Source organism: Spermophilus citellus, assembly GCF_964194105.1.
Source record: "Spermophilus citellus genome assembly, chromosome: 12".
In the NCBI taxonomy this organism is placed as follows: Eukaryota; Metazoa; Chordata; class Mammalia; order Rodentia; family Sciuridae; genus Spermophilus; species Spermophilus citellus.
In genome coordinates, this window is record NC_138198.1 from 684,974 (window position 1) to 709,314 (window position 24,341).

At 46.5% G+C, this 24,341-nt stretch overlaps 1 protein-coding gene across 2 annotated transcripts in view; it reads left to right on the forward strand.

The window, feature by feature from the left end:
* The first annotated feature begins 11,154 nt into the window (after positions 1–11,154).
* ROR2 (receptor tyrosine kinase like orphan receptor 2) overlaps positions 11,155–24,341 on the forward strand; it is a 198,549-nt gene continuing 185,362 nt past the window's right edge. For both annotated transcript variants that reach the window (XR_014018251.1, XM_081262897.1), the window contains exon 1: positions 11,155–11,371. Coding sequence is in view for 1 of the 2 variants with exons in the window: in XM_081262897.1 (XP_081119023.1) it covers positions 11,275–11,371 (97 nt within the window). In the remaining variant the exon portion in view is untranslated. The remainder of the gene's footprint in view (positions 11,372–24,341) is intronic.

The following is a 24,341-nucleotide window of genomic DNA, read 5'->3' on the forward strand; positions in this document are numbered from 1 at the left end:
TATTTCATGAAAGCGAGAAATAAAATACTGGCCAATGCCATGTGAGATAGAGTAGTTTGGAGGAAAGTTAAAATATAGTAAATTCTTAATCTTATTCAGAAGAACATACTACTTACCCAGTGTGTCTCAGACTTAAATTTAACTATGTATATTTATTAAGAATATCCAATGAAATAGAAATATGATGTATGTCTTTCAAACAAAATAGTAAGTAAAACTTTAGCTCAACAAAAGTCAAAAAAGAAAATATAGAATTAAAGAGCAAAATCCTACCAACAAAGAAAAGCCTAAGCCCAGATGGATTCTCAGCTGAGTTTTACCAGACACTTATAGAAGGACTAATCATCCTCCTCAAATTATTCCAAGAAATGGAAGAGGAGGGAACCCTTCTACACTCATTCTTTGAGGCTAGTATCATCCTGATACCAAAACCAGACAGAGACACGTCAAGGAAAGAAAACTTCAGACCAATATCCCTCATGAACATAGATGCAAAAATTCTTAATAAAACATTGGCAAATTGCATATGAAAACACATTAAAATAATAGTGCACCACGATCAAGTGGGGTCCATTCCAAGGATACAAGTTTGGTTCAACATAACGGAAATCAATAAAGGTAATTCATCACATAAATAGATTTAAAGACAAGAATGACTGATTACCTCAATAGATGCAGAAAAATCATTTGGCAAAATACAGCATCCCATTCATGCTCGAAACACTAGAAAAACTAGGGACAGAAAGAACTTACCCAAACATTGTAAAAGCTATGTATGAGAAACCCAAGATCGACATCATTCTAAGCAGAGGAAAACTGTAAGTAGTCCATCTAGAAACTGGACACGATGCCCTCTTTCACCACTTCGATTCAACATAGTTCTTAAAACTCTAGCCAGAGAAATCAGACCGAAGAAAGAAATTAAAAAGATACTAATAGGAAAAGAAGAGGTAAAACTATCTTTCTTTGTAGATGACATGATTCTATATTTAGAAGTCCCCAAACCTCCACAAGAAAACTGCTAGAACTCATAGATAAATTCAGTGAAATAGCAGGATATGAAATTAACACCCAGAAATCAATTGTGTTCCTCTACTCCAATGAAAAATCAGTTGAAAGAGAAATTAGGAAAAATCATCCCATTCACAATAGCCTCAAAAAAAAAAAATCCAACAAACAAACTGGGAATTAATCTAACAAAAGAAGTAAAGGACCTCAACAATGAAAATTACAGAACACAAAATAAAGACATTGAGGAAGACCATAGAAGATGGAAAGTCCTTCTACATTCTTGGATAGGCAGAATTACGATTTTCAAAATTGGCCATACTACCAAAAGCACTATACAGATTTAATGCAATTCCCATAAAAATTCCAATGATATTCTTCATAGACAGAAAAAGCAGTCATGAAATTCATCTGGAAAAATAAGAGGCCCAGAATAGCCAAAGCAATCCTTAACGAGAGAAGCAAAGCAGGAGGCATCACAATACCAGACCTCAAATTAAACTACAGAACTATAGTAACAAAAATGGCATAGTATCAGCACCCAAACAGACATGAAGACCAGCGGAACAGAATACAAGACACAAAGACAAGCCCATATAAATACAGTTATCTCACACCAGACAAAGGCACCATAAACAGACACTGGATAAAAAATAGCCTCTTCAACCGATGGTGCTGGGAAAACTGAAATTCATACATAGCAAAAATGAAATTAAACTTCTATCTCTCAACCTGCACAAAACTCACTCAAAGTGGAGCAAAGACCTAGAAATTAGACTAGAAAACTCGCACGTACTAGAAGAAAAAGAAAGCCCAACTCTCCTCCACGTCAGCTTAGGGACTAACTTCCTCGACAAGACTCCCAAAGCACAAGAAGTAAAATCAGTAATCAATACATGGGATGGTCTCAAACTAAAAAGCTTCTTCGCAGCAAAGGAAACAATCAAGAACATGTGAGAGAACCTACAAATGGGAGAAAATCTTTGCCACTTGCATCTCAGATAAAGCATTCATCTCCAGGATCTATAAAGAACTCAAAAAACTTAAAAACCAAAAAGTCAAATAACCAATCAATAAATGGGCAAAGGAACAAAACAGACATTTCTCAGAAAAGGTTAACAAATGTATAAAAAAAATGTTCACCATCTCTAGCAATTAGAGAAATGCAAATTAAAACTACACTGTGATACCACCTAACTCCAGTCAGAATGGCAATTATCAAAAATAGAAGCAACAATAAATGTTGGCGAGGGTGTGGGGGAGAGGTGCACTCATACATTGCTGGTGGGACTGCAAACTGGTGTAACCACTGTGGAAAGCAGTATGGAAATTCCTCAGAAAACCTGGAATGGGACCACCATTTGACCCAGCCGTCTCACTCTCCAGTTTATATCCAAAGGATTTAAAATCAGCAGGGCTGGGGCTGGGGCTCCGCAGTAGCACACATGCCTGGCATGTGTCAGGCACTGGATTCAATTCTCAGCACCTCGTATAAATAGATAAGATAAAGGTCTATCAACAACTAAAAAAATATTTAACAAAGAAAAAAAAATCAACATAGTACAGGGATGCAGCCACAGTGATGTTTATAGCAGCTCCATTCACAATTGCTAAGCTATGGAACCAACCTAGGTGCCCTTCAACAGATGAGTGGATAAAGAAAATGTGGTATATATACACACAATGGAGTATGGCTCAGCCATAAAGAAGAATGGCTTAATGGTGTTTGCAAATAAATGGATGGATCCAAAAACTCTCATGCTAAGTGAAATAAGCCAGTCCACAAAGCCAAAGGTCCATGTTTTTACTGATCTGAGGAAGCTAGACTACAATAATGGGAGAGAGGGGAAGAATATATATTCAGAAGATTAGACAATGGGGAATGAAGTCACTATAAGTGTTTACCACACATCACGCTAAAACAAAGCAGAGCCTAAGTAGATCAAATTATCACAGACTTATACGTACTTAACAACACTGTTGAGAAATACAGAAAGCAGCCCGGTGCAGTGGTGCATGCCTGGAATCCCAGTGGCTTGGGAGGCTGAGGCAGGAGGATCATGAGTTCAAAGCCAGCCTCAGAAACTTAGTGAGGGCCTGAGCAACTTGGCAAGACCTTATCTCAAAAGAAAAAATAAAATGTTCTGGGGATGTGGCTCAGTGGTTAGGCACTCCTGGGTTCAATCCTTGGTACCAAACAAAACAAAACAAAACAAAACAAAAAAAAACAAGCAAGTGAGCAAAACCTGACATAATTATGGGAACAAATTTACAAAATCACAATCATGGAGTTCTTCAACAAGTTTTCTTCAGGCACTGATTAATCAAACAGGCAAAAAAATAAGACAAAGAAGATTTAAATTGGTGCTTCTCAAAGTTTGGTCTGCATTTAAGTGTGCTACAAGATGAAGAACTTGTGCTAGAGTGTGTCACCTTGCACGCTATGCTCACTGTTCAGCTAATGATTTTACTAAGCAAGACTTCCTTGGTGAAGGAAACCATGCATTGACTTGCATTCCATCTTGTCATAGACCTGATGAAGTGTCCACAGACCGCCTACTTTGAGTAATACTGATTTAGAGCTTCTGGATCCTTCTGTAAAGATTTCTGGTGACCAGCTATTTGACATAATAGTGGTTTAAATCATACCTTTTTCTTTCCTACTGAACACCATCTCCAGCCCTTTTTATTTTTATTTTGAGACAGGGTTTTGCTAAGTTGCCCAGGACGGTCTCAAATTTTGATCCTCTTGGCTCAGACTTCTGAGTCTCTGGGATTACAGGCATCTGCCCCTGCATTAGGCTAAATCATATCCAAAAGATCATTTTTTTCCTAAGAGTATTACATTTCAAGTACTCAACTCATCTTGACAAACAAACAAACAAAATCAAGGTTATGTGAATAGAAGTCACATTCGAACTCAGGTCTAACTCAGTAAAGGACATCACTGTTAAGCACTCTGCCACTGGGTCCCTGCACAGGAGGTCAGCTCTGAGGTGGGTACACTAAGGCACAACGGGGGTGTATTCCCCTATACATTCCCACTCACAGTGATTAGGAATACCGGTTTCCCTTAAAATGTTTGCCATTACAAAAATAGGACTTTATTTCATCTCGCATTTCTCGGATTACTGATCAAATTAAGTATCTGCTTTTCATATACGTCCTGGTCCGTTGTGTTGACTTTCCTGTTAACTGTCTGTGGTGGAAGAGACAAGCAGATTGGTTTGTTTGATGAATTTTCCCTGCTTCTTACTCGGGCTGTTCAATGTCTCAACCTCCCAGGAGAGTAAAACATTGGCTTTAGTAGACAATTTCCTACAACTGACAAGGCGGTTCTCATGTCCACAACAACCCACTTCATTGTGCACACAGGTGGGTTTCACCTATAAATCCCTTAAAAAAGAAATCTCAAAAATAAAAATGGAGGGGCTTTGGCTGTGGCTCAGTGGCAGAGTGCTTGCCTCGTGTGGGTGAGGCACTGGGTTCCATCCTTAGCACCACCCACAAAAATAAGCAAATAATAGAAAGGATGCTTTCCATCTACAACTACAACTTTTTTTTTTTTTTTTTAATGGAGAGAGCAGGGCACAGTGGAGCATGCTTGTAATCCCAGTGGCTCAGGAGGCTGAGGCAGGAGGATCGCAAGTTCCAGACCAGCCTCGGCCACTTAACAAGGCCCTAAGCAACTTAACAAGACCCTATCTCCAAATTTAAAAATTAAAAGGCCTGGAGATATGGCTCATCAGTTAAGCACCCCTGGGTTCAATCCTCAGTACCGGAAAAATAAAATAAAAATTAAAAAGAAAATGGAGAGAAGCTGCATGCATCCTCATGGGGTGATGAGAAAGGCAACATCATGTAGTCATCCTGTTACACACTGACCTTCCAAACTGCGACAGGAATCGTAACCTACATCTCTGTCTGAACTCATCCCGTCTCCTCACATTCAAGGACGGCCTAGGTCTCACCGAGGACCACCACCTCTTATTAATGGCACAGTGGTAGAAAGCCCTTGTTGGCACGAAGGACACAAAACCTTATGGGAGACCTTCTGGGGCGGGTCTTGACCCAGGACAGGCTTCCAGTCCCTCTGCAGAGCTATACACAACTGCTCTACTTACCAAAGTCTGAGGACCCAATTTTTTTCCTGGGTGTTCTAGATTTTCCTTTAATGAGGTCACCTGTGGTGGATCCAGCTCAAGAAGGGCCTAGATCAACCCCAGGGAGTCAGCACATTCCTATCCACAAGAGGATCACTGGATCGTCAGTCACACCCTCCTGGGAAGGGGAGAACAACTGTGGTCTCCTTCCTCTGACACAGAGAATAGTGTGTGTGTGTGTGTGTGTGTGTGTGTGAGAATGTGTGTTTAGTTGGGATGATTTATGTTCAACAATTTTGTGTGGTTTGTTTTGTGATAATCAGAATTTGAGAGGGCTGTCTCTGATCTATGCTCACTACTATTTAATATTAGTTTTCTCGGACCACCACAACCAAGAACACAAAATTGAGTCGCTTAAACAGTAGAAATTATTGTCTCCCAGTTCTGGAGGCCAGAAGTCTGAGATCAAGGTGTGGGCGAGACTGGCTGCCTCTGAAGGCCCCAGTGAGCGATTTGTTCCTAGTATTAGAACTTCCACATCTTTTTGGAAAACACAGTTCAATCCCTAACATATATCAAAACCAGCAGGGTGAATGTAAGGCTGCTCACCTTAGGTCTCGGCTTCCAGTGGCTTTAACGAGTGGAACCATAGTTTTCAATGTATTTCAGAGATTGTCTTATTCAAGAGAGCAGTTGTATGTCTAAGCACTGTCCAGTAAAACAGGTGATTTTTTAATTGTGTTAGTCAGTTTTCCATTACTATAACAAATAACTGAGGCAATCAACTTGTGAAGAGAAAAGGTTTTATCTTGGCTCTCAGTTTTGGAGTCCATCATCCGTTGGCCCCATTATTTTGGGCCTATGACAAGAAGTGTGTGTTGGAGTGAAAACACTTGTGAGCCAGGGACCAGTGGAAGAGAAAAGGCCAAGTTCCCACAATTCCTTTTCGGGGAACAGACCCAGTGACCTAAGGACCTCCCAGGAGACCCCACCTCGCACCACTTCCCAACAGCACCACCATGTCTCAGCTTTTAATTCAAGGGCCTTTGAGGGAAATTCCATGTTTAAACTCTAGCATTGATCCACAGGGGATAAAGAGTCTGCGTTAGTTTTGCTTTGTATTGTTTCTATTTTGTGGTACTGGCCTTTGAACCCAGTACCTGGCACATGCTAGGTAAGTGATTATTACCGAGCTACATCCCCAGTTCCCACCCCCCCCCCTTTAAAAAAATTCAGTCTCATTAAGTTGCTGAGGTTGGCCTTGAACTTGTTACCCTCCTGCCTCAGCCTGCTGAAGTACCACCATCCCAGACTGCATCACTTTTAAGACTGAGAAATAAATCATCTTAAAAAGGGACTTTGAAAGATCATAGACATGAAACATCATTGATGGAAAATCTTGGTGACATCAATGTTCTAACACGATAGTCATGAAGTAGTGACAATGGTGGTAAAATACATCCTGGTTCATTGATTTTTTAAAAGAATGAATTCTTACTATTTTTAATTCCCGCATCAGGAAAAACATTCTGTGTGTGGTATAATGGGAAATATCTATTTGGTCTTTGTCACCAGTTCTTGGCACAGAGCTCCTAAAACTCTAGGAATTTCCTGTGATGAGCATCAGTCATCATTCATAACAAGCTGTTAGACTGTTTCTGAATTTATGCTCATGGGATGGCTGGTGGCTGTGGCCCTGGTCACCAGAAAGATCAAGCCTTGACTGGAGAGTTGGAGCCTTCCACCCCACCCCTGACAACCCAGTGAAGACTCCACTCCACCCTCTGGGTGACAGGGTTCAGAGAGCTTCCGCACTGGTGCACAGGTCCAGGTTCTGGGGGAGGATGTGCCTGGAGAGGGCCTGGACGCTCCGTTCCCCTCAACCCCATACCTCACCCCAGGCGTCTCTTCCACTGGGTGATCCCTGAGTGGTATCCTTTCTCCTATGGTAAACCAGTCACAGTAAGGGACAGCGTGTTCCAGAGTTCTGCAGGGTGTTTTAGAGGAGGGATTTGTGGGAACCTTGGCATCTGTAGCAAGTCAGACAGAAATCCCAGGTAAGCACCCAGGATTCAGTACGTGCAACTGGCGTCTGAAGTCAGTGCCATCCTGAGGTCCCAGCCCTGACACCTGTGAAGTCTGAGGCTGACTCTGGGTGGTTAGTGTCACCATGGGATTCAGATGTTGGAGGCAGACCTGATTTTGCGTCAGATATCTGGTGTTAGCTGAGACATCACATATTTGGTGACCAGGGAGGAAAAGAAACTGTGAGACATTTATTTGCCTAGCTGACTCAAGAGATTAAGAATAGAGCTTTGACTAGTATGAGTCTCCCCAAGATCACCACCTGCCAGGTGGGAGCCTTCTTCATACAAATGATGAACTACAAAGGGAAAAAACGATTTCCTGTCCGCTTCCTCCTGCAGCCCCCACTTCCTGACAAAAAGATGAGGAGTTCAAGATGGTTTCTTTATCACGATGACCACGACACTCAAGCTTGGTGAACTTCTGACTTTTGTAGTTCTCCGTGAGAACTGGAGTCCTTGGCTTATTGTTTCTGAACCTGAGTTTTTGGAGACAGGAAAGCTTAAATAGCTGTACAGAGAAATAAATGGATTGAGAGAAAATATACTTTACAAAAACACTGTGGTTTGGGATGGATGTGTAATTTCAGGATGAGCTTATGAGCAGGTTATGTCGTCTATAAGCAGGAAATATGGAAACTGCCAGTGTGACTTTACCAAGACGTGTACAGCAACCTTGCCCCTCCCTCCCTCTCTTCCTTGTATGCACAAACATGCTGTGAGCACATCTCCAATCCCGTTGGAGGACACCCACAGAACTTGGCATCATCAAAGCTGAGCAGGGAGGGGTCCAGGAGAGGGTGCTGCAGAAAGGCCAAAGGAGAGAATGAAAATGGACTTTGGGTTTAGTGACCTTGGATCTCTCCTGACGATGCCAAGCTGTTTGTGTCAGTTCAGGGGGTCAGACAGGTAAGGAGCAGAGTGGGGAATGGAGACTTCTATCCTGGTGACTTTGGCTATTTATCTTCTGGAATGAAAGGACAAGTCAGCAGCTGGACAGGTACATTTCTGTGTCTTAGTCTGAAATAAGATTGGCATCCGGAACTCATAAAAGAACTCTTAAAAATGAGAACTTCTCAAAAAAATTTTTCTCAAAGATGAGAAGATGTCATCCAATTAAAAAATCAACCCAAAATTTGAAGATATATTCCACAAAAGAAGGCAGACAATAGTCAATGAGTATAAAACATGCAACGTTACTGCAGTATAATGTAAAATACTCAACATTACTATTCATGAGGAAACACAGTTTAAGCCACACAGTCTCCAACCTGCACTCCAAGATGTTCCTCAGATATTTCTCAGGTGTCTCTGGCTGGAAGCCTTGACTCGGACCCTACACTCCACGTGGAATGTTCTTCCCTGGTGCCTAAGGCCTGGTTGTAGCCTGCCAGGAGTGCCTGGCAGCGCCTTTTCTTTTTCTAGTACCAAGTGTGCACCTTTTCTCTCCCTCTTGCTTGCGGCCTATCCCCAGGGTCCATGTGGCTGCCTCCCATGGAGGTGACGTGGGATTCCAATGATTCCTACCTCCTGGTGTGCATGTTCCTGTCTAGATCTCTTCGGTGATGAAGAGGGCCCAGAAACATGACAACATGATGCTATGTGTTTCTAAGGCTGGGTTACAAGAGACCCTGCACCTTCTGTGTGGCTCTCCTCTGGGGTCAGGGAGCTGCCATGTGGTGACCATATTCATAGAGAGAGGTTCATGGCACTACACACCCAGCACTCATCTGTCCAGCATGAGACACCTAGATGGCCTTATGAGAATCCTCCAGTCCCTTAAGGGTTCCAGTGACATCTGCCTGCAACCTTCCGGGGGACTCTGAAACATACCACTGAGCTAAGCCTCTCCTGAGTTCTGGGCCTGCTGAATTATGTGAAATGATAAACTAGGTTTACTGTTTGAAGCTGCTATATTCTGCAGCATTTTGTTATGAAGCAACTCATAACTAACATAGGTGGGAAGGAGTGTGTACCTGCAGTTTGGCCTTGGATCTAAGTCGTTTTGCTAGTCACTGAGAAGGCTTGTGCTTTCTGATTCTACTTATTGTGTTTATCTTTCAGTTCTGAACCAAGAGGGAGAGGGGGAAGAAGGAGTGAGAGACAGGGAACGCAGGCTGGAGTTATTGACAAGAAAACCACGGGGAAATGGCCCACGGTGCCAGGATCTCCTCCTCCAAGGTACACAGTCCCGTAGAAGTGTCAGTCTTCCTGAGTGACTGAGTTTTTCCGGAGCAGGGCTCAGAGGACCCTTCTTTGCAGCCTCTGTCTGGTTTTCACTTCATCCAGAATGGAGGGGTTTGGAACTAAGTGCTTCAAGACCAACTCTTAAAACTTGCTTATTCTAAAAGCATCTGTAAGGGCCCCCAAGGAAAGGTAAAATGAGGAAAAACCCAAAGATAAACACCTGGTAGACCTCAAACAACACCCTGGAGAGCAGCCCCCAGTTCAGAGGCACCAGTGTGGGCAGAAGGATGGCCTGAGGAAGGAGCTTGGGGTCCAGGAAGTTTGATAATGACTTTACCACCCAGCCAAGAGTGGGCATTTTTTTTCCATTCTCCCTCTGGATTTCCAGTGGGGCCCTGGCCAGCTGCAATCAGACCCCCTAATCTGTATTAGTAATGAGAACTGTGTGAGATGTTCCTCCAGACAAATTGGGCAGAGAGAGCTTGAGGCCTAAATAATTTGAACAGGGTGGGGCCTGGGCTGGTGCAGCCATTTTGTCAGCAGACCACAGCTAGAGAACTTTTATTTTCTGCCATGTCTGAATCTGTGGGGGGCAATTCCAGACAGGCTAGCTCACCAGCCTCCTGTGGGTCTGGCCCAGAGGCCAGGTCTCTCCCTAATTCACACCAATTAACAGAGAATAAGGCTCCAGCAAAAACACTAAACAAACTGCTTGGTAATCAGTTAAAAGATAAATGTCAGAAAACAAACAACAGAATGGCAGGATAATCCAAATCTTTCCTCCAAGGGGGGGGGGGGGGGAGAAAAAAAAGGAAATTCCTCAGTTACAAACAAGAGGATCAGGCCTTCCAAATCCAGACCTTTGCATGTGCTAAGCAAAACCAAGAATAAGCAAGAAAATATGCTATTTGAATTGCGTTCAAAACGTCTTTTACAAGTGAAGCAAATTAATTCTGCATGTTCTGGGGTTCTGCAAAGAACAAATAGCGTTCGACCTTTAATGGGTAAAATGACACAATTTGCTTTTAACAGTAAACCAAAAGCTGCGGTGGCTTCAGATAGCATCGCGCTGCCGCGGGCTCTCTCCACGCAGCTCCACTCCCAGAAGTGCCTGAGCATTTTGGAGGGACATCTTTGTCCTTACGGGCCTTGGCCAGGAGCCCGCGGTGACGCCGTCACTTTCTTGGCCTGAACATCCCCTGGGCCAAGCCCTCGCTTCTCTTCCTCCCGGGTCTTGAGTTGCTGGGACCCGTGGCTCCATGATTTGCCCCAGTAGAGACAGAGAGGTTGGGTGAAGTGTCGCTGGGAGTCTCTGATTTGTGACCTACGTTTCCGGGTTTTCCGACCCCCGAGGGTGGGTGGCAACGGCTCTGGACGCCAGTGCACCGTGGGCAGCTCCCGCGAGGTCCGACGGGACGCCCTCAGGCGCCACCTTTGTGTCCCAGCGGTCCGAGGCGCCAACCCAAAGGCGGGCGCAGCAGGCCACGGCCGGGACGCGGAGGCGGCCCCCGGCTTCCCGCGCGCCCCGCCCGCTGCCCGCGAGTCCCTCCGGCAGGGGGCGCCGGCGCCGGCCTGGCTCTACCCTTCGGGGCGGGCGAGCCCGGGACCCTGCCTCCTGCGCGCCCGCCCGCGGTCCGCCCCCCGCGCTCGTCCCGGCGGCCGGCGGGACGCCCCAGCCCGCGCCCCGGAGCCTCCGCAGCCGAGCGCCTCAGCCAGGCCAGCCGAGGAGGGGGACGACGAGGCCCTCCGAGAGCACCCGCCCGCGGAGCGCGAGGAGACCGAGGTGCAGACGCGCTGCCTCAGGGGTGCTGGCGCCCGGCCCCGCGCCCCGGCCCGAAGCCTGAAGGCCGAGCGCGGCTGGCGGAGGGCGACCCGGCGCCGACGGCAGCGGCATGGCCCGGGGCTGGGCGCGGCCGCGGCGGGCGACGCTGTGCGTCCCGGCCGTCTGGGCAGCTGCCGCGCTCCTGCTCTCCGTACCCGGGACCTCAGGTAAGACCCCGCGCGTCCGCTCGTGGCGCCGGCGGGGGGCTCGCGGCTCGCCCCTTCCTCCGTGGCTTTGGCCCCCGCCGCCGCGCTGGCGCCCGTCCTCCGGAGCGAGGGGCGCCGGGCAGGGCTGTCCGCCCCGCGCCCGGCGCCAGGCTGGGCCCCGCGCCCCGGCCCGCGCCCCCGGCCGCCTGGAGCTGGGTCCCAGAAGCCGCGCGCGGGGGACGGCTGAGTGTTTCCAGAGGCCGGGGGTGGGCGGCGGCGGGGAGCCCGTCACCAGGGCTTTCTGAAGGTGGTGACCGAGCGCCTGTGCGACTGAGCACGAGTGCGTGCCCGGGCCCCGGACTAGCGTCCGCAGCAGGGCTCCCGGGAACTCCGGACCCGACTCGGCCCTTCTTCCCCGAAGTTACCCTGCCCGGGCACAGGAACCCCAGAACCCCCGTCTGTTCCCCAGGCTCCTGACTCCAGGGCGGGCTCGTGGCCGGCGAGGGCTCGGGTGGGACCGGCGCGGGGAAGCCGCTGGGGCGGCGGCGGCGGAGCTTGGGGAGCGCGCAACTCCGGGTCCCGACCCCGGCTCGCTGCAGCCCCGGGACTGCAGTCCGTGGCTTCCCTTTCGTGGGCTCTGAAGTCTTCCTCTCCCTCACCGTCTGGGGGAGGCCAAGGGGCGTTTCTGGTGATCAGGGTTGGGGGCCCCGCCGCCTACCCGGACCCCAGGACCCGAGAGGAGGCGAGAGGCTGGAGGGGCGGGCCGGGGCTCGACCCCCCGGTGGCATTTCCTTTGGGGCCAACTCTGACCCTGGGGTGCTTATGAGTACGGGTTCGACTGCGTGGACCCAGAAGTCGGGGTGCCCCTGGGAGGTGGCGTGGGTCCTCGCGGTGCAGACCCCGGGGGCGCCCCTGGCCGATTCCGGGCACCCCGCGGATTTGGGGGCTGGTGGGCGGGGCCTCGGCCCCGGAGGACTGGAGGCTGCGAAGGTTTGCTTGGAGCCCTAGACGCGTGTGAGACGCTGCGCACACCTCCGGGGTTCGGACCCGCTTTCCTCCCGCATTCCTGCAGGTGAGAACTCGGGGGCAGCTGCCGGCAGCGGGGCGCTCAGCTCTTCCCGCGTCCTGCCGCGAACCGCGCGCTCCAGGTGTCCGGCCCGCCGCTCTGGCTGGCCCCAGGGACGCGCGGCCGCGTGCTGAGCCCCCCTTTCCTGGGGGCGCTGGGGTTTAAGCAGATGCTGATTACGGCAACATTCTTGATGACTTGATCTGGAAGGAGGTTCACATTTAGATGGCTGTCCATTGAGGCATAAACCGTCCACACTGCACGATGAAATGAGTAAGCCACTTTCCATGTGAGATTTCTGCATCCAACTTCCAGTACCGCCCCTGCAAGAATCCTCCTCCTCTTTACCACCCAGTGATCCTTTTGCTGGGGGTGGGGAGGGGTGGGGCTTTGAACCAGCTGCCTCTCCAAGTGCGGTGGCGGTGGCGCACCCTTTGCTGAGGGCCACGCGGTGGTGGATGGCCCTGCAAAACTCCGCCTGGCTAACCGTGTGGCTTCGGGGAGGTTTTGCTGTAGAGAGGGATTCGAGTGGGTGATGAGGAAGGACGATGCGTCCATGGCTTAAATCAAGATGGTAACAAGGATAGGAAAGTCGCTTGCCTTTCGGGAGTAGTTTAAACACCCCCGTAATCCAGTCGAAAGTGAGGACTAGTGAACAAAGCCATCCCAGGGACATTTTCTTTAATTTCTGAACCCTTTTTCTAGTGACATAATACTACTCGAGAGAGGGGGAAAAAGTAGGATATAATTCTTTTCTTTAAAGTCCCAAGAATATGATAATTTCATATTTAAAATATGAGTACAAAGTTATTTGATTACAGGAAATTTTAGGTGTTCAGTATCTAATTTGAGCATGTTTTGTCCACGAAGTGATTTCCTCTTCAGAAACATCAAAAGATTCTAAAATGATATCTGAGTTCTTACTCTACGTTTTTATAGGAAGGCTGTTTCCTAAGAAGACAGAATACTTGACGTGGTACCATATTTTCTTCCTTTAGGGTCCTCCTTCCTTTCCTTCCTTAATGTTTACTTCTGGCTCAGATCCCCGGAGTGATGGTCATAATAAATGATGATAGTGACCCGTCTAGAAGAAAATAAATGAAAACATATTGTATAAGAAGACTTTGAGGAAAGAGAAGTTTTTGTGTATATAGTAAGCAACATGTTTTTCTTATTATGGCCGTGTACCCAGCAAAGGTCTACACATTTGAAATTTTTCAGTTTCTAATAATGTGATCAATTTGAGTCCTGGTGTCCATTTGAGAAGAATGTTACCCTGAGAATCCGAACACCAAGATCTAGGGTGGACCCTGTAATTAAGGGGCTGCACTTTGTCGTTAGAAGGCTGACAAGAATTCTTTTTAATATTTTTTAATATTTCATGTGCAAAAAAGCCACCTGGGTTTTAAGATGCTCATTTTCCATGGGTGCTGTTGGGTGGCAGCGGTCTGCAGATTTATGAGGCAATGTGCATTGACATTTCTATTTTTATTGTCAAGCCTTGTTCCTATTGTTTATTCACAGTGCAGCTGTAATTGGTGTTTGCCTGTTCCTCTCTATTATGGTGTGACTTGCAGTGAGTCACTTGTTGCCCCCAAAGGTTCAGCCAGGTCTTAACCTCAGGAACTTTTGAAGCCCAGGAGAGCCTGAATTTTACTGGGCTCTTTCCTTTGGAATCTTTCTTTCTGAAGGCAGTGGAATTAGGTATGCAAGAGTGAGGAACAACTTCTCTGACAGGTAGGGAAGATTAATCCTGCTTTAGTAAGGTTTCAGCCAGAGAATTGGTACTCCTTTAAAATGCATTCCACGGAGAGGGAGAGGCCAGGATGGGAAGAGTTATCATTATCATTGAAAAGAGAACTGGGTGTGAAGTGCTTGGGTGATGGCAGGACCTGGCTAGTCTGACCAAGTGCTGTAAAATTTGTGGACTCCTTGTTAGTCTTTTTTCCTTGGAGGGTTCTAATTATGTAATTCCAGGTTGTATATCAGGGACAAGAAAATGCACTAGTGTTGTCCCTGCCCAAGGTTTATAACCATCCTCTTAAGATGAGGTAGGCCTTCTGGTGTGTTTGGCCCATCCCCTGGAAACTTGGAGAGGGAACTCTAAAGGATACTGTCTCTGCCTCCCATGTGGTAGAAAGGCTAGATTGCTCACCTTTGTATTCACTTTGCTATTTACCACCAGGGCTGGCTCTTCCTTGTACTCCTCCATTGGTGGTAACTCTGTTCCTTGTAGAGAAAGTTGTCGTTAGGATGTGTCCTTCTTCCGGAACCCTGTGGTGACCTCCAAGTGGAGGAACCCTGGGGCTTTGTTTTGCGGAGAAGGCATGGTCAGTTAGGTCTGCATTTGATTGATTGTCCCTCAGCTGCATGGCCAGTAGCAGTTTTGTGAAAGGACTTTTGGGCCAAAAGGACTAGTTAGGAAAACATTGCTTTGGGCTCTTTGGTTTTCCATTGTTCCACTCCACCACCGAAACCGGAGACTTAGATCAGTGGGTTGAAGGGGCTTCTCGGGTTTTGGAGTAGAGATCCAAGGAGCGAGAGGAGCTGCAGCCCATTAATTATGGCTGCAACCAGCAGGGGTTTTGTACCCGCCTCCTTTTTCTAGCATGTATTTATTTGGTTTTATGGAGGAGCTTGCCAAGTTGGAAACAAGGGCGGGACAGCTCTGCTTGCATGTGCAGTTATCGTAAAAACTGTCTGGGATGTAATCTGTTTAAAATCATATTAACAAGAGTGGCCGAAGAGTGATTGAACAATGTTGGGAATTTTCATTAAAGCTTTTCCCAAACAGGGAATTGTGTTGGTGTGGTTTACACCATTTATGGGATTTCTTGGGGGGGGGGGGATGTTTTCTTTTAAGTTCTAACTCTGAAAGAACAACAACAACAAAAATCAAAAGGCAAAAGGAAGGAAATAATTACGGAAAAATTTAACTTAATTCGACTAAGTAGCTTGTCCTTTACAAGGTCTTAGGTTCCAGTGGGAAGTGGGTGTGTGTGTCTTTAATTGGGTTGGAATGAGCTTCAGTAAGCATGCTGTCACTTCTGATATGCTATCTGGGGAGAATGTGGCTGCTGCTGGAGTCCTCCATGAGTGGGGGAGGGTCGTCCCCCCCCCCCAATCCCCAGTGCTCCCAGCCTAATGGTTTCCACACCCTCCTGGAGGGATGGTTAGCACAATGTGCAGTTAAATTACAGAAACATTTTGGCCTGAAATCATTGCAGACTTTCATTGTGGAATATGGTAGCTGCTAGGCACATGTAGCTATTTAAAATTAATTGAAATTAAAAGAAATAATGCATTCAATTCCTTTACCTTAACGGCCTCATTTTCATTTTAAGTAGCCACACACACACACACACACACAAATCTCTGGGACTTCCATGGGCATTGCATTGAATTTGTGGGTCACTTTGAGGAATATTAACATCTTTATGGTGTTATGTGTTCCAGTTTGAAAGCACAGAATGTCTTTCCACTTATTTATATCTTCTTTAAGTCCTTTGTTTCCATGATTAAATCCATTCCTGAGTGTTATATTCTTTTCTGCTGCAATTGTAATTGAGGTATTTTCTTAATTTCTTTTTTTTTTTTTTTTTTGGATTGTTCATTTATAGAAATGCAAACACTGATTTCTGTGTGTTGATTTTTCTGTCCTGTAAGTTGGCTCAGTTTGTTTATTAGCTCAAAATGCATTTTTGTGGATCTTATTCTATATGTGAGATCATGTTATCTGTCAACAGACAACTTGACTTCTTTTTCCCCAATCTGGATGCTTGGTATTGTTCTTTTCCCTTGCCTAGTTGCTTAGTCTGGAACTTTTTGTGTGGAATAGAAGTGTTGAAAATGGGCACCTTTTTTTTTTTTTCCTGATCTTTGATAAGTTTTCGGTCATTCACCGTTGAGTGTGATGTTAGTGTTGGCCTTTTTCTATGTGGTCTTTATTATGTCCAGTTAGTTTCCTTCTATGCTTACTTATTCCCTGTCTTCTTTGTGTTTTTTACTTTTGAAACATGTTGATGTCTTATGGGTTCAAAAAGAAATTAAGTCATTACAGATGGCAGGGAAACTAAAACTGGGTGCTAGCAAATGCATAAACATTACAGTTTTAGAAAGGAATAGGGGACCACATTTGATGGGGTGAGGTGAAGGAAGGAAGAAACTGAGATCAAGTAAGCCTTAGACTTGTGGCCGGGTAGCCTCAGTTTATAGACCAGTTGCCATCTGAAAGCAAATCTTGCAATTATCCGAGTAGTTCGGATTTTTATAGTAGTGTCAATATAGCAGTTTTAAAAGTATCAGGTATGAATTACAGGATTTGGTGATGAGAATTGTGATGATAGTGTTGGGACCAGGGTTCTCATTGGAGAAGACACAAATATGGAATGAGGGATGGCAAGAAAGGATATGGAGGGATCGGCTTGGAATTGGAGGGATCAGTATAATTCATATGATTTCATATATTCGCATATGTGTGTATATATGTATTATAGATATAAATGCTGTAATTACGAACCCATAATATGTAAAACATTTAATTCTATACTTAACAGCTATTTCCTGCACCTCCATAACATTGAGCCCTTCTAGTTTGCAGATCTTTGTTCCTAACCACTGGTACATGTTAAAGGAGCTAGTGTGTCGTGGAGAGATGACTGCTTACGTGACTGCCACACGAAAAATGCAAGTTGAGCTTGGAAGAAAGCGAATGAGTGATCGTAAGTGATGAGGCATGTCAGTTGTACACAGGGCTGACTTGAAGGAACTCCAGTGGCCCTATGTGGGACCATGAGATCATTGCAGTAAAAATAAGCATGGATTGTTTATGGAACAAAAAAGGAATCCATGATTCAAAGTTGATATTAAGTAAGTAAATATGCATATGAGTTTCTTAAGACTTTGCTTTGCTCCTTCTGGTTCCTGATGGCTCCTGGTGTCTTTGGCTTGTGACCACATCTGTCTGATCTCTGCTTCTGCCTTCACATGGCCTTCTTCCCTGTGTGTAAATGACACCGATCATTAACTTAGGGTTCACCTTGATTCCAAGGTGATTTCATCGTGAGTTCTTTAACTTATTAATTCTACAAAGACTATTTCCAAACAAATCGCATCTGAGGTTCTGAGTGGCTGTGCGTTCTGCAGGGACCCTCTTTAACTCACTACAAAATATAAATAAATGGGGGAGTTGGGGAGGCTAGGGCACTTCCATAGAGCAAAATGTCCCACTAATAAAGGTAGACAAGTTGGAAAAATTGAATTTTGCAATAATAATTGTTTGGAGGATCATGACTAAATACGTTCTGAAGAGAGCAGACAGCCCTTTAGTTGGGTGATCCAAGTTAACATCAGGAGTTCAGGCAGAGAGACACTGATCCAGCTGGGGACCAGAGCCCAGATGTGATCATGAGCAGAACTGGCAAGGCTAAGAGGAAGGGCATTTTTGGCAACCACTGGCCTGTAGTACAAATTGTCAATTTGTGTTGTGAAAGGCAAAACAGCTCAAGCTGGGTCCAGCTGAAGGGCGAGGCAGCCAAATGCAGCTGTGCTGGGGAGAGAACGCGCTGTTGTGGGAGTTATTGGAACTGCTGATGAAACCGGAAGGTGGGTGAAAGATATTAAAAAGTGTCGCTCACGTTAGCTTTCCTGAATTTCTTAGTAAGTAAGGGAATGTCCTTGCTGTTAAGAATTACACACCAAAATGTAGAGGGATCCAGGGATTTGAGGTCTGCATCCTGTTCTCTATTCAGAAGCTGAAATGTGTGCCTGATATTCTGAAGCTTGATATTCTGCAGCCCTTGGGGCAAGATGCAAAAATGTATCGAACCTGAGTGAGGAGTTTCAGTGGTGATTCTTGCAACTTCTCCATCAACTTGAAATCAATTAAATGAATTAAAAATGGTAAATGATACAAATGTATGGCTGTTGACAGGTGTAAAGCTTAGCACACTCTTTTAGAAGAAAGACTCAGATAGTTAAGATTTTATCAGGGACTGGGGGAGGGGCAGGATCCAGGTGCCTCTGAGGCCAGATAGCCTTTCATTGAAGGGACTGAAAAATCTCAGTCTTATTGTCTGGATGGCCAGAACTTTAACTTTTCTTTCCCCCCTCACCATTTTTATTACAGAAAACTCCCATATATTTAAAATCAGAGTATTACAGTGAATTTGCTGTGATCCGAATGTTGTGTCCCTCCAATAATCATAAGGGGAAACTGCCTCCCAGGGTGATAGAGTCAGGAGGTGGTACCTTTGGGAGGTCCTAAGGGCTCCACCCTTTCGATCCTGCTCTTAGAAAGGAGGTTGAAGGGAGCAACCTAGGCCTTTTGCCCTTCTGCCTTCCTTCATGTGAGGACACAGAATTCCCCCCTCTGGGTGCTATTTGGAAGCAGAGAAGCAGCTCCTTACCAGACACCAAATCTACCAGCACCTTGACCATGGACTTCCCATCCTCCAGAACTGTGAGAAATACATTCCTCTTGTTCAGAAGTTACCTAGTCTGTGATCTTTGTCACAGCAGCAGGAATAGACTAAAACAGAACACCCACATATTTTTTTGCCTGGCTGCAATCAATAGTGACCTCATACTGTTGTTTGTTTTCATGTCCCCTGGCCAGCTGCGTGGGTCCCAGGCAGCATCTCCCCCCCTACCCCCTAAATGTGTCAGAATTAAGTTTGGAAATAACTTTTTTCCCCAAATAATCCCTGTACTGTGGTTACAGGCAGCAACATCAGCCCCAGTCTTTCTTGTGTGATATTCAAGTCCTCCTCGGTTTTCCAGCATCTTGCAAGGGCCCTTGGCTCCAGATTCACTCACAGGGCATCCCCTTTACCTGGGTTTTCCCAGTCTTTGTTTCTTCTCCCTGCCCCTATTCAAATTGTTCTTTAGCCACACCCTGGGATTCCCCTGGGCTTTGAATTCCATAAAGTGCTTTTTTTTTTTTTTTTTCTTTCTGCATTTGTGTGGACCCCTGGGTCCAGGGTACACAGCTTGGAGTTGTCTTTTGGAGGCTTAGAGTGTCTCTGCCCCCCCCCCCACCTCTCCCCCAGGTCTTATTGCACACAGGTAGAGAAAAGTTAAGCTCAGGCAGGGTCTGCTCAGCCTTGGCTACTCCAGGCCTCCGGTTCCTTTCTCCCTAGAGCGGTCTTTTGGCGAGCACTCCTGGTGCTCTGTCTAGGAGAAGCACCCGGAAGCAGACCATGGAATGGGCCATTCCCCACCATTCTTAGAGCCCTGGGTTTATTAGAATAAACCCAACATTAAGGTGGAGAAAGGAGAAAGGAGAGAAGAAGGCATTTTAGCATTCAGGGGTGTTCTTCCTCCAGTTTTCCAACAACAAAATACTCAATTTCCTGCCTTTTGGATGTGAAGGTTTTGACATCTCCCTTGAAAATTCAGGCTGTGGGTGGAGAGAGGGTTCACAACTGGGAGAACATCAGAACACACAAAGAGCTCCTGAGAAGAGCTGGGGGTGTAGCTCAGTGGCAGTGCTTGCCTAGCAAGTGCTGGGCCCTGGGTTCTATCTCTAGCACCACAAGAGGAAAAAGGAAAGGAGGGGGTTAGAATAAAGGTCCAGTCAGGTAGACTGCAGAAGAATACATACCGAAGGCCACCGACTTATAGGGGAAATTTGGCCACGTTATCAAGACATTGTCTATTTAAAACAACAATCCCGTGCTCTCTCTTTCTCTTTTTAATATTAGTTGTCAACCGACCTTTATTTTATTTTATTTATTTTTATGTGGTGCTGAGAATCGAACCCAGTGCCTTGCACACACTAGGCAAGCGCTCTACCACTGAGTTACAACCCCAGCCCCCAAGGCTCTTTTGATTCCTCCAACTGGCTGATGTCAGAAGTAAGTAGGGGGTGTGTAAACCTCAGTGCGGGGAGTGTGGCATTGTGGTGTGTGAATTTCCCCTTTTAGGGCCACTTGGCAAAGTTTATTAGCATTTAAAATCACATATTCTGTGGTCTGCTGAACGGTACATGAGCTGTTCATGGTGCATGCCATTGGAATGGTGCAATTTTGGAGAAATCTACCTGTCTGAATGGGAGCTAAATAAACCACAAACCTTCTCAGCTGTGGGTTAATCTGCAGCAGTTAACGTGAATACAGAAACCAGCGGGTGCTAATGAGGGAGATTTCAAAGAGGTTCTCTTCTGGATGGGAGAAAATCAAATCATACAGAGATAGGTGTGCACTGCATATCATTGCCTTGGTGACTCCTGCTTCTCTCTATTTCTGTACTGGTTCTCACTTCAAGAATAAGACCTTAAAAGAGCTGTCACCCCAGCTACCCCGGAGGCTGAGGCTGAAGATTCAAGTTCCAGGTCAGTGAGACCCTGACATAAAAATAAAAAAATAAAAAAGGGATGAGGATGTAGCTCAGTGCGTCTGGCCCTGGGCTCAGTTCCCGGGGGCACTTCAGTGGTGGAGGGGCTGCCTGGGGAGGGGAAGAGGTGGGTTCCTCTCTTAACTGCAGTTGTCTGTTTACTTATTTATCCTAACAAGGAGGCGGCGTTCAGGTGAGAATAAAAAGATTCCCGTCTCTCGTACCATTTGTACCTCCGAGGCCTAGTGATTCCCATGTTGTACCCTTCCTTTAAACTCCCAGCTGGAGTGCAGTGGGCCCTTCCCATCTGCAGGTTCAACCAGCCGCAGATGGGGGAGAGGAAAAAAAAAGACTTCCAGGAAGTTCTAAAAAACAAAAATTGAACTTGCCACACACTGAGTCCTGCGTGGAATTCAAAGGAATAAAATGATACATAAACAATCTGGAGGTGATTGAACTCTGCAGGAGGATGTGTCTAGTTCATAGGCAGTTCCACTGTGTTTTGTAAGGGACTTGAACATCCGTGGATTTGGGTATCTCAGGGGTCCTGGAACCAGTCCCTTGTGGATGCTGGGGGATGACCGATGAGTGGGGGGCCGCTGACATAGTAGGTGCCTCTCCCCCGTTGTCCTCCACCTTGCTTCATAAAGAGCCCTTGTCCTGACCTGAGGGGAAGGTGAGGAAGAGGTGGGATCAGTTTGTTGAGTAGACCCTGGCAGTTCCTAAACTCACTAGGGGCACATTTGGATCTTTGAGGCGGCTTATGAACAGTTGGGGACATGGAGGGTTGCAGTTGCAGGGAACTTGGCTTGGCTAGTTCTGTGGGTTTTCAGACTCCCCATTGGGGAGTCTGGGCTTTGCAAAGTAATTGGTGCACACTCCGTTTTAGACGTACTTAAAGTTTTCTGGAAACCCTCCATACAAGTTAGCTTCCAGCCAGACCAATACTGTGTCCACAGGCATCTGTGGATTGAGCTTGTTTTACTGCGGATCAGAGTAGCCATCTTTGTTTAGTTCCAGAATCCCAGAGTTTATTCCATAAACTTGAAATACTTTTACCTTGTGTAAGTGGCCACAAGAATCTGAATCTTCTTGATATTCTGACATTAAAGCAAAATAAGGGAAATTTAAAAGAGTGTGGATGTGGAAATAGAGGATTAGAGGTGTCTTTCGAAATACAGTTTGCAGTTTTTATGGCGATTAGGACAGAGCCACATTTTGACTTTTTCATCAAGAGAATACTATAGTGTTACTATACGTGTTATTATAATGTTACTAGAGTGTTATGTGTTGAATTGAAGCCCTCCTGAGGGGAGGAAAAAAAAAGATCTGTTGAAGTGCCAATTCCCAGTACTTTAGACCATGATCTTAATTGCAGAAGGGTTTTTACAGAGGTGCTAAATTAAGATGAGGCCATTAGGGTGGACACAGATGCACTCGCATGTGGAGGGAGGTGATGTGAAAGAAGGCACTGGGGGTGACTCCAGGGGACAGGGCTGTGTAAGCCAGGAATGTGGCCTGACACTGTCTCCCTAAGCACCCTCTGAAGGAGGCAGCCCTGTCAACTCCTTGGTCTGAGACTTGCAGTCTCCAGAACTGGGGACAGCAGATTCCTCTTAAAGCCTCCTGGGTCGTGGTACTGGCTATGGTATCTGTCATAATCCCTTTTTTGATGTTATATCAGAAGACTGCAGCTCAGTGGGAGAGCTGGTGCCTGGCATACATGAGGCCCTGGGCTCCATCCCCTGTACCTGCTCCCCACCTACAAAAGAGAATAAAGGATAAAGGATTATTTGGCTCATGTTTCTGGGGGTTGGAAAGAACATGGTGCCGGCATCTGGTGAGGGCCTTCTTGCTGCATCATAACATAGCACACGCGTCATCTGCTGGGACAGAGCAAGTGTGCCAGCTCAGGTCTCCTTTCTTCTTCTTGGAAAACTACCAACGCCATCATGGGGACCATACCCTCAAGACCTCTTCTAATCCTCCCAGAAGCTCCACTTCCAAATGCCACTGGTATATAACTTTGGGGATTAAAATTTCAGTGCTTGAACTTTGGGGGATACACTCAAAACACAGTGAACTTCTACGTGCATGCACACACACACACACACACACACACGCACATAAGTGCGTGCTCAGCTGGTACTTCTTGCTATGGGTTTTACTTTTAGAGTTTCTGTATAAGTATTTACTTGATCAGACGGTTCCACTGAAGTGTAGCTGGGTGCTTGGGCTCTGGGGAGGAGAGCTGACTGACTCTGGCCCCCAGCACTGGTCCCCCCCACCATCAGGGCCAATCTGGCTGGCAGAGACATATGTCGTGTAGAGCAGCTGGGGCTGTGGGCAGGGACTTCAGTATGCCCCAGCCCGACATGGCATTACTTGGCATTAGAGGCACCTCCGTCTTCCTGGAGAGCCTGTCATCCTGTGCTCACCGTGGCCTACGCTGGGCACCCCTGCTTTCAAGGCCTGTTCTCCAGAGGTCATTGGTCAACTGTCCATCTGTCCCGGAACCTTCCTCTGGCTTTTTGCTTGGGAGAGAAGGTTTGGGGACTTTGATGGGGGGGTGTGGTTCCACAGTGGGGATCTCCCAGATGTCATAGCCGAATAGGTGGCTCCCCAGAGATCAGGCTAGTGGGAAGACAGCCTCATGGCCTGCCAAGGCCTAGCTCCCTGATGCCAGTACCTCTCTTCTCTACTTGTCTTTTGGCTTTTGCTTCCTTTACAGCGTCCTGGGCAAAAGCAAAGACAAAAGCCAATAAAAGCAGGCATCCTTACCAGGATGGGACGGAGAGGCTGTCAGCCTGTGTGATTTGGGGGCTGTCAGCCTGAGTGGATTTGTGCAGGACCTGGAAACCTCTGAAGTAGGGGGCAGACTGGCATCTGGGAGTGGGAGCAGAGAGGAAGGCCTGGGCTCCCGGGAGACCCTGGCAGCTCCAAGAGGAGGCAGGAAGCTTTGTCAGGGAAGGAGTTCTTGGAAGTGCATTTCTTTGTTCTTTGCATTCAGAGGAGGCTTCACCCAGCTCTGTCCTGTCTTTGAAAGACGTGTGTGGGGTTGGGTGGGCATTTGGGCCTCCAGCTGCTGTGGAGACTCCCAGGGGAGGGGAGCGGGGGTGCTTGGCCAGTGCTCCTGGGAGAGGCACTGATGCAGGGCAGCCTTGGGGTGCTGGGGTGCACCCACGGGACTGTGATCGGAGGAGGAGGATTGGTGATGTGCATACTGAGGTTGTTGGCTGGAACCAAGTGGCCTCTGGGGACATAGGACTGGAGGTGTGTTTTTTTTTTTTTTAAACATATTTCAGTTTTTCCTTTGCTGTTGGCAAGATTCAGAATGTTATCTTTTTACCTGGAAAATTTAATTTTAGAAATAAAATGTCATCTTCGATTTCTTATAGAAGAAGGAAAATCCATGGTATCGCAAGGCACAGCCCAATCCCAATTACCCCTCATTAGTGAAGGGTTGCGTATGTTTTCAGAGTTCAAATAAGGTTCACTTTCTCTTTTTGCTATTATTCTAAATGTTGGCCTCATTTATTTTACTTTTTAAAGAAATTATAATTACAATTAAAACCAAAATAGTCTGTTTTT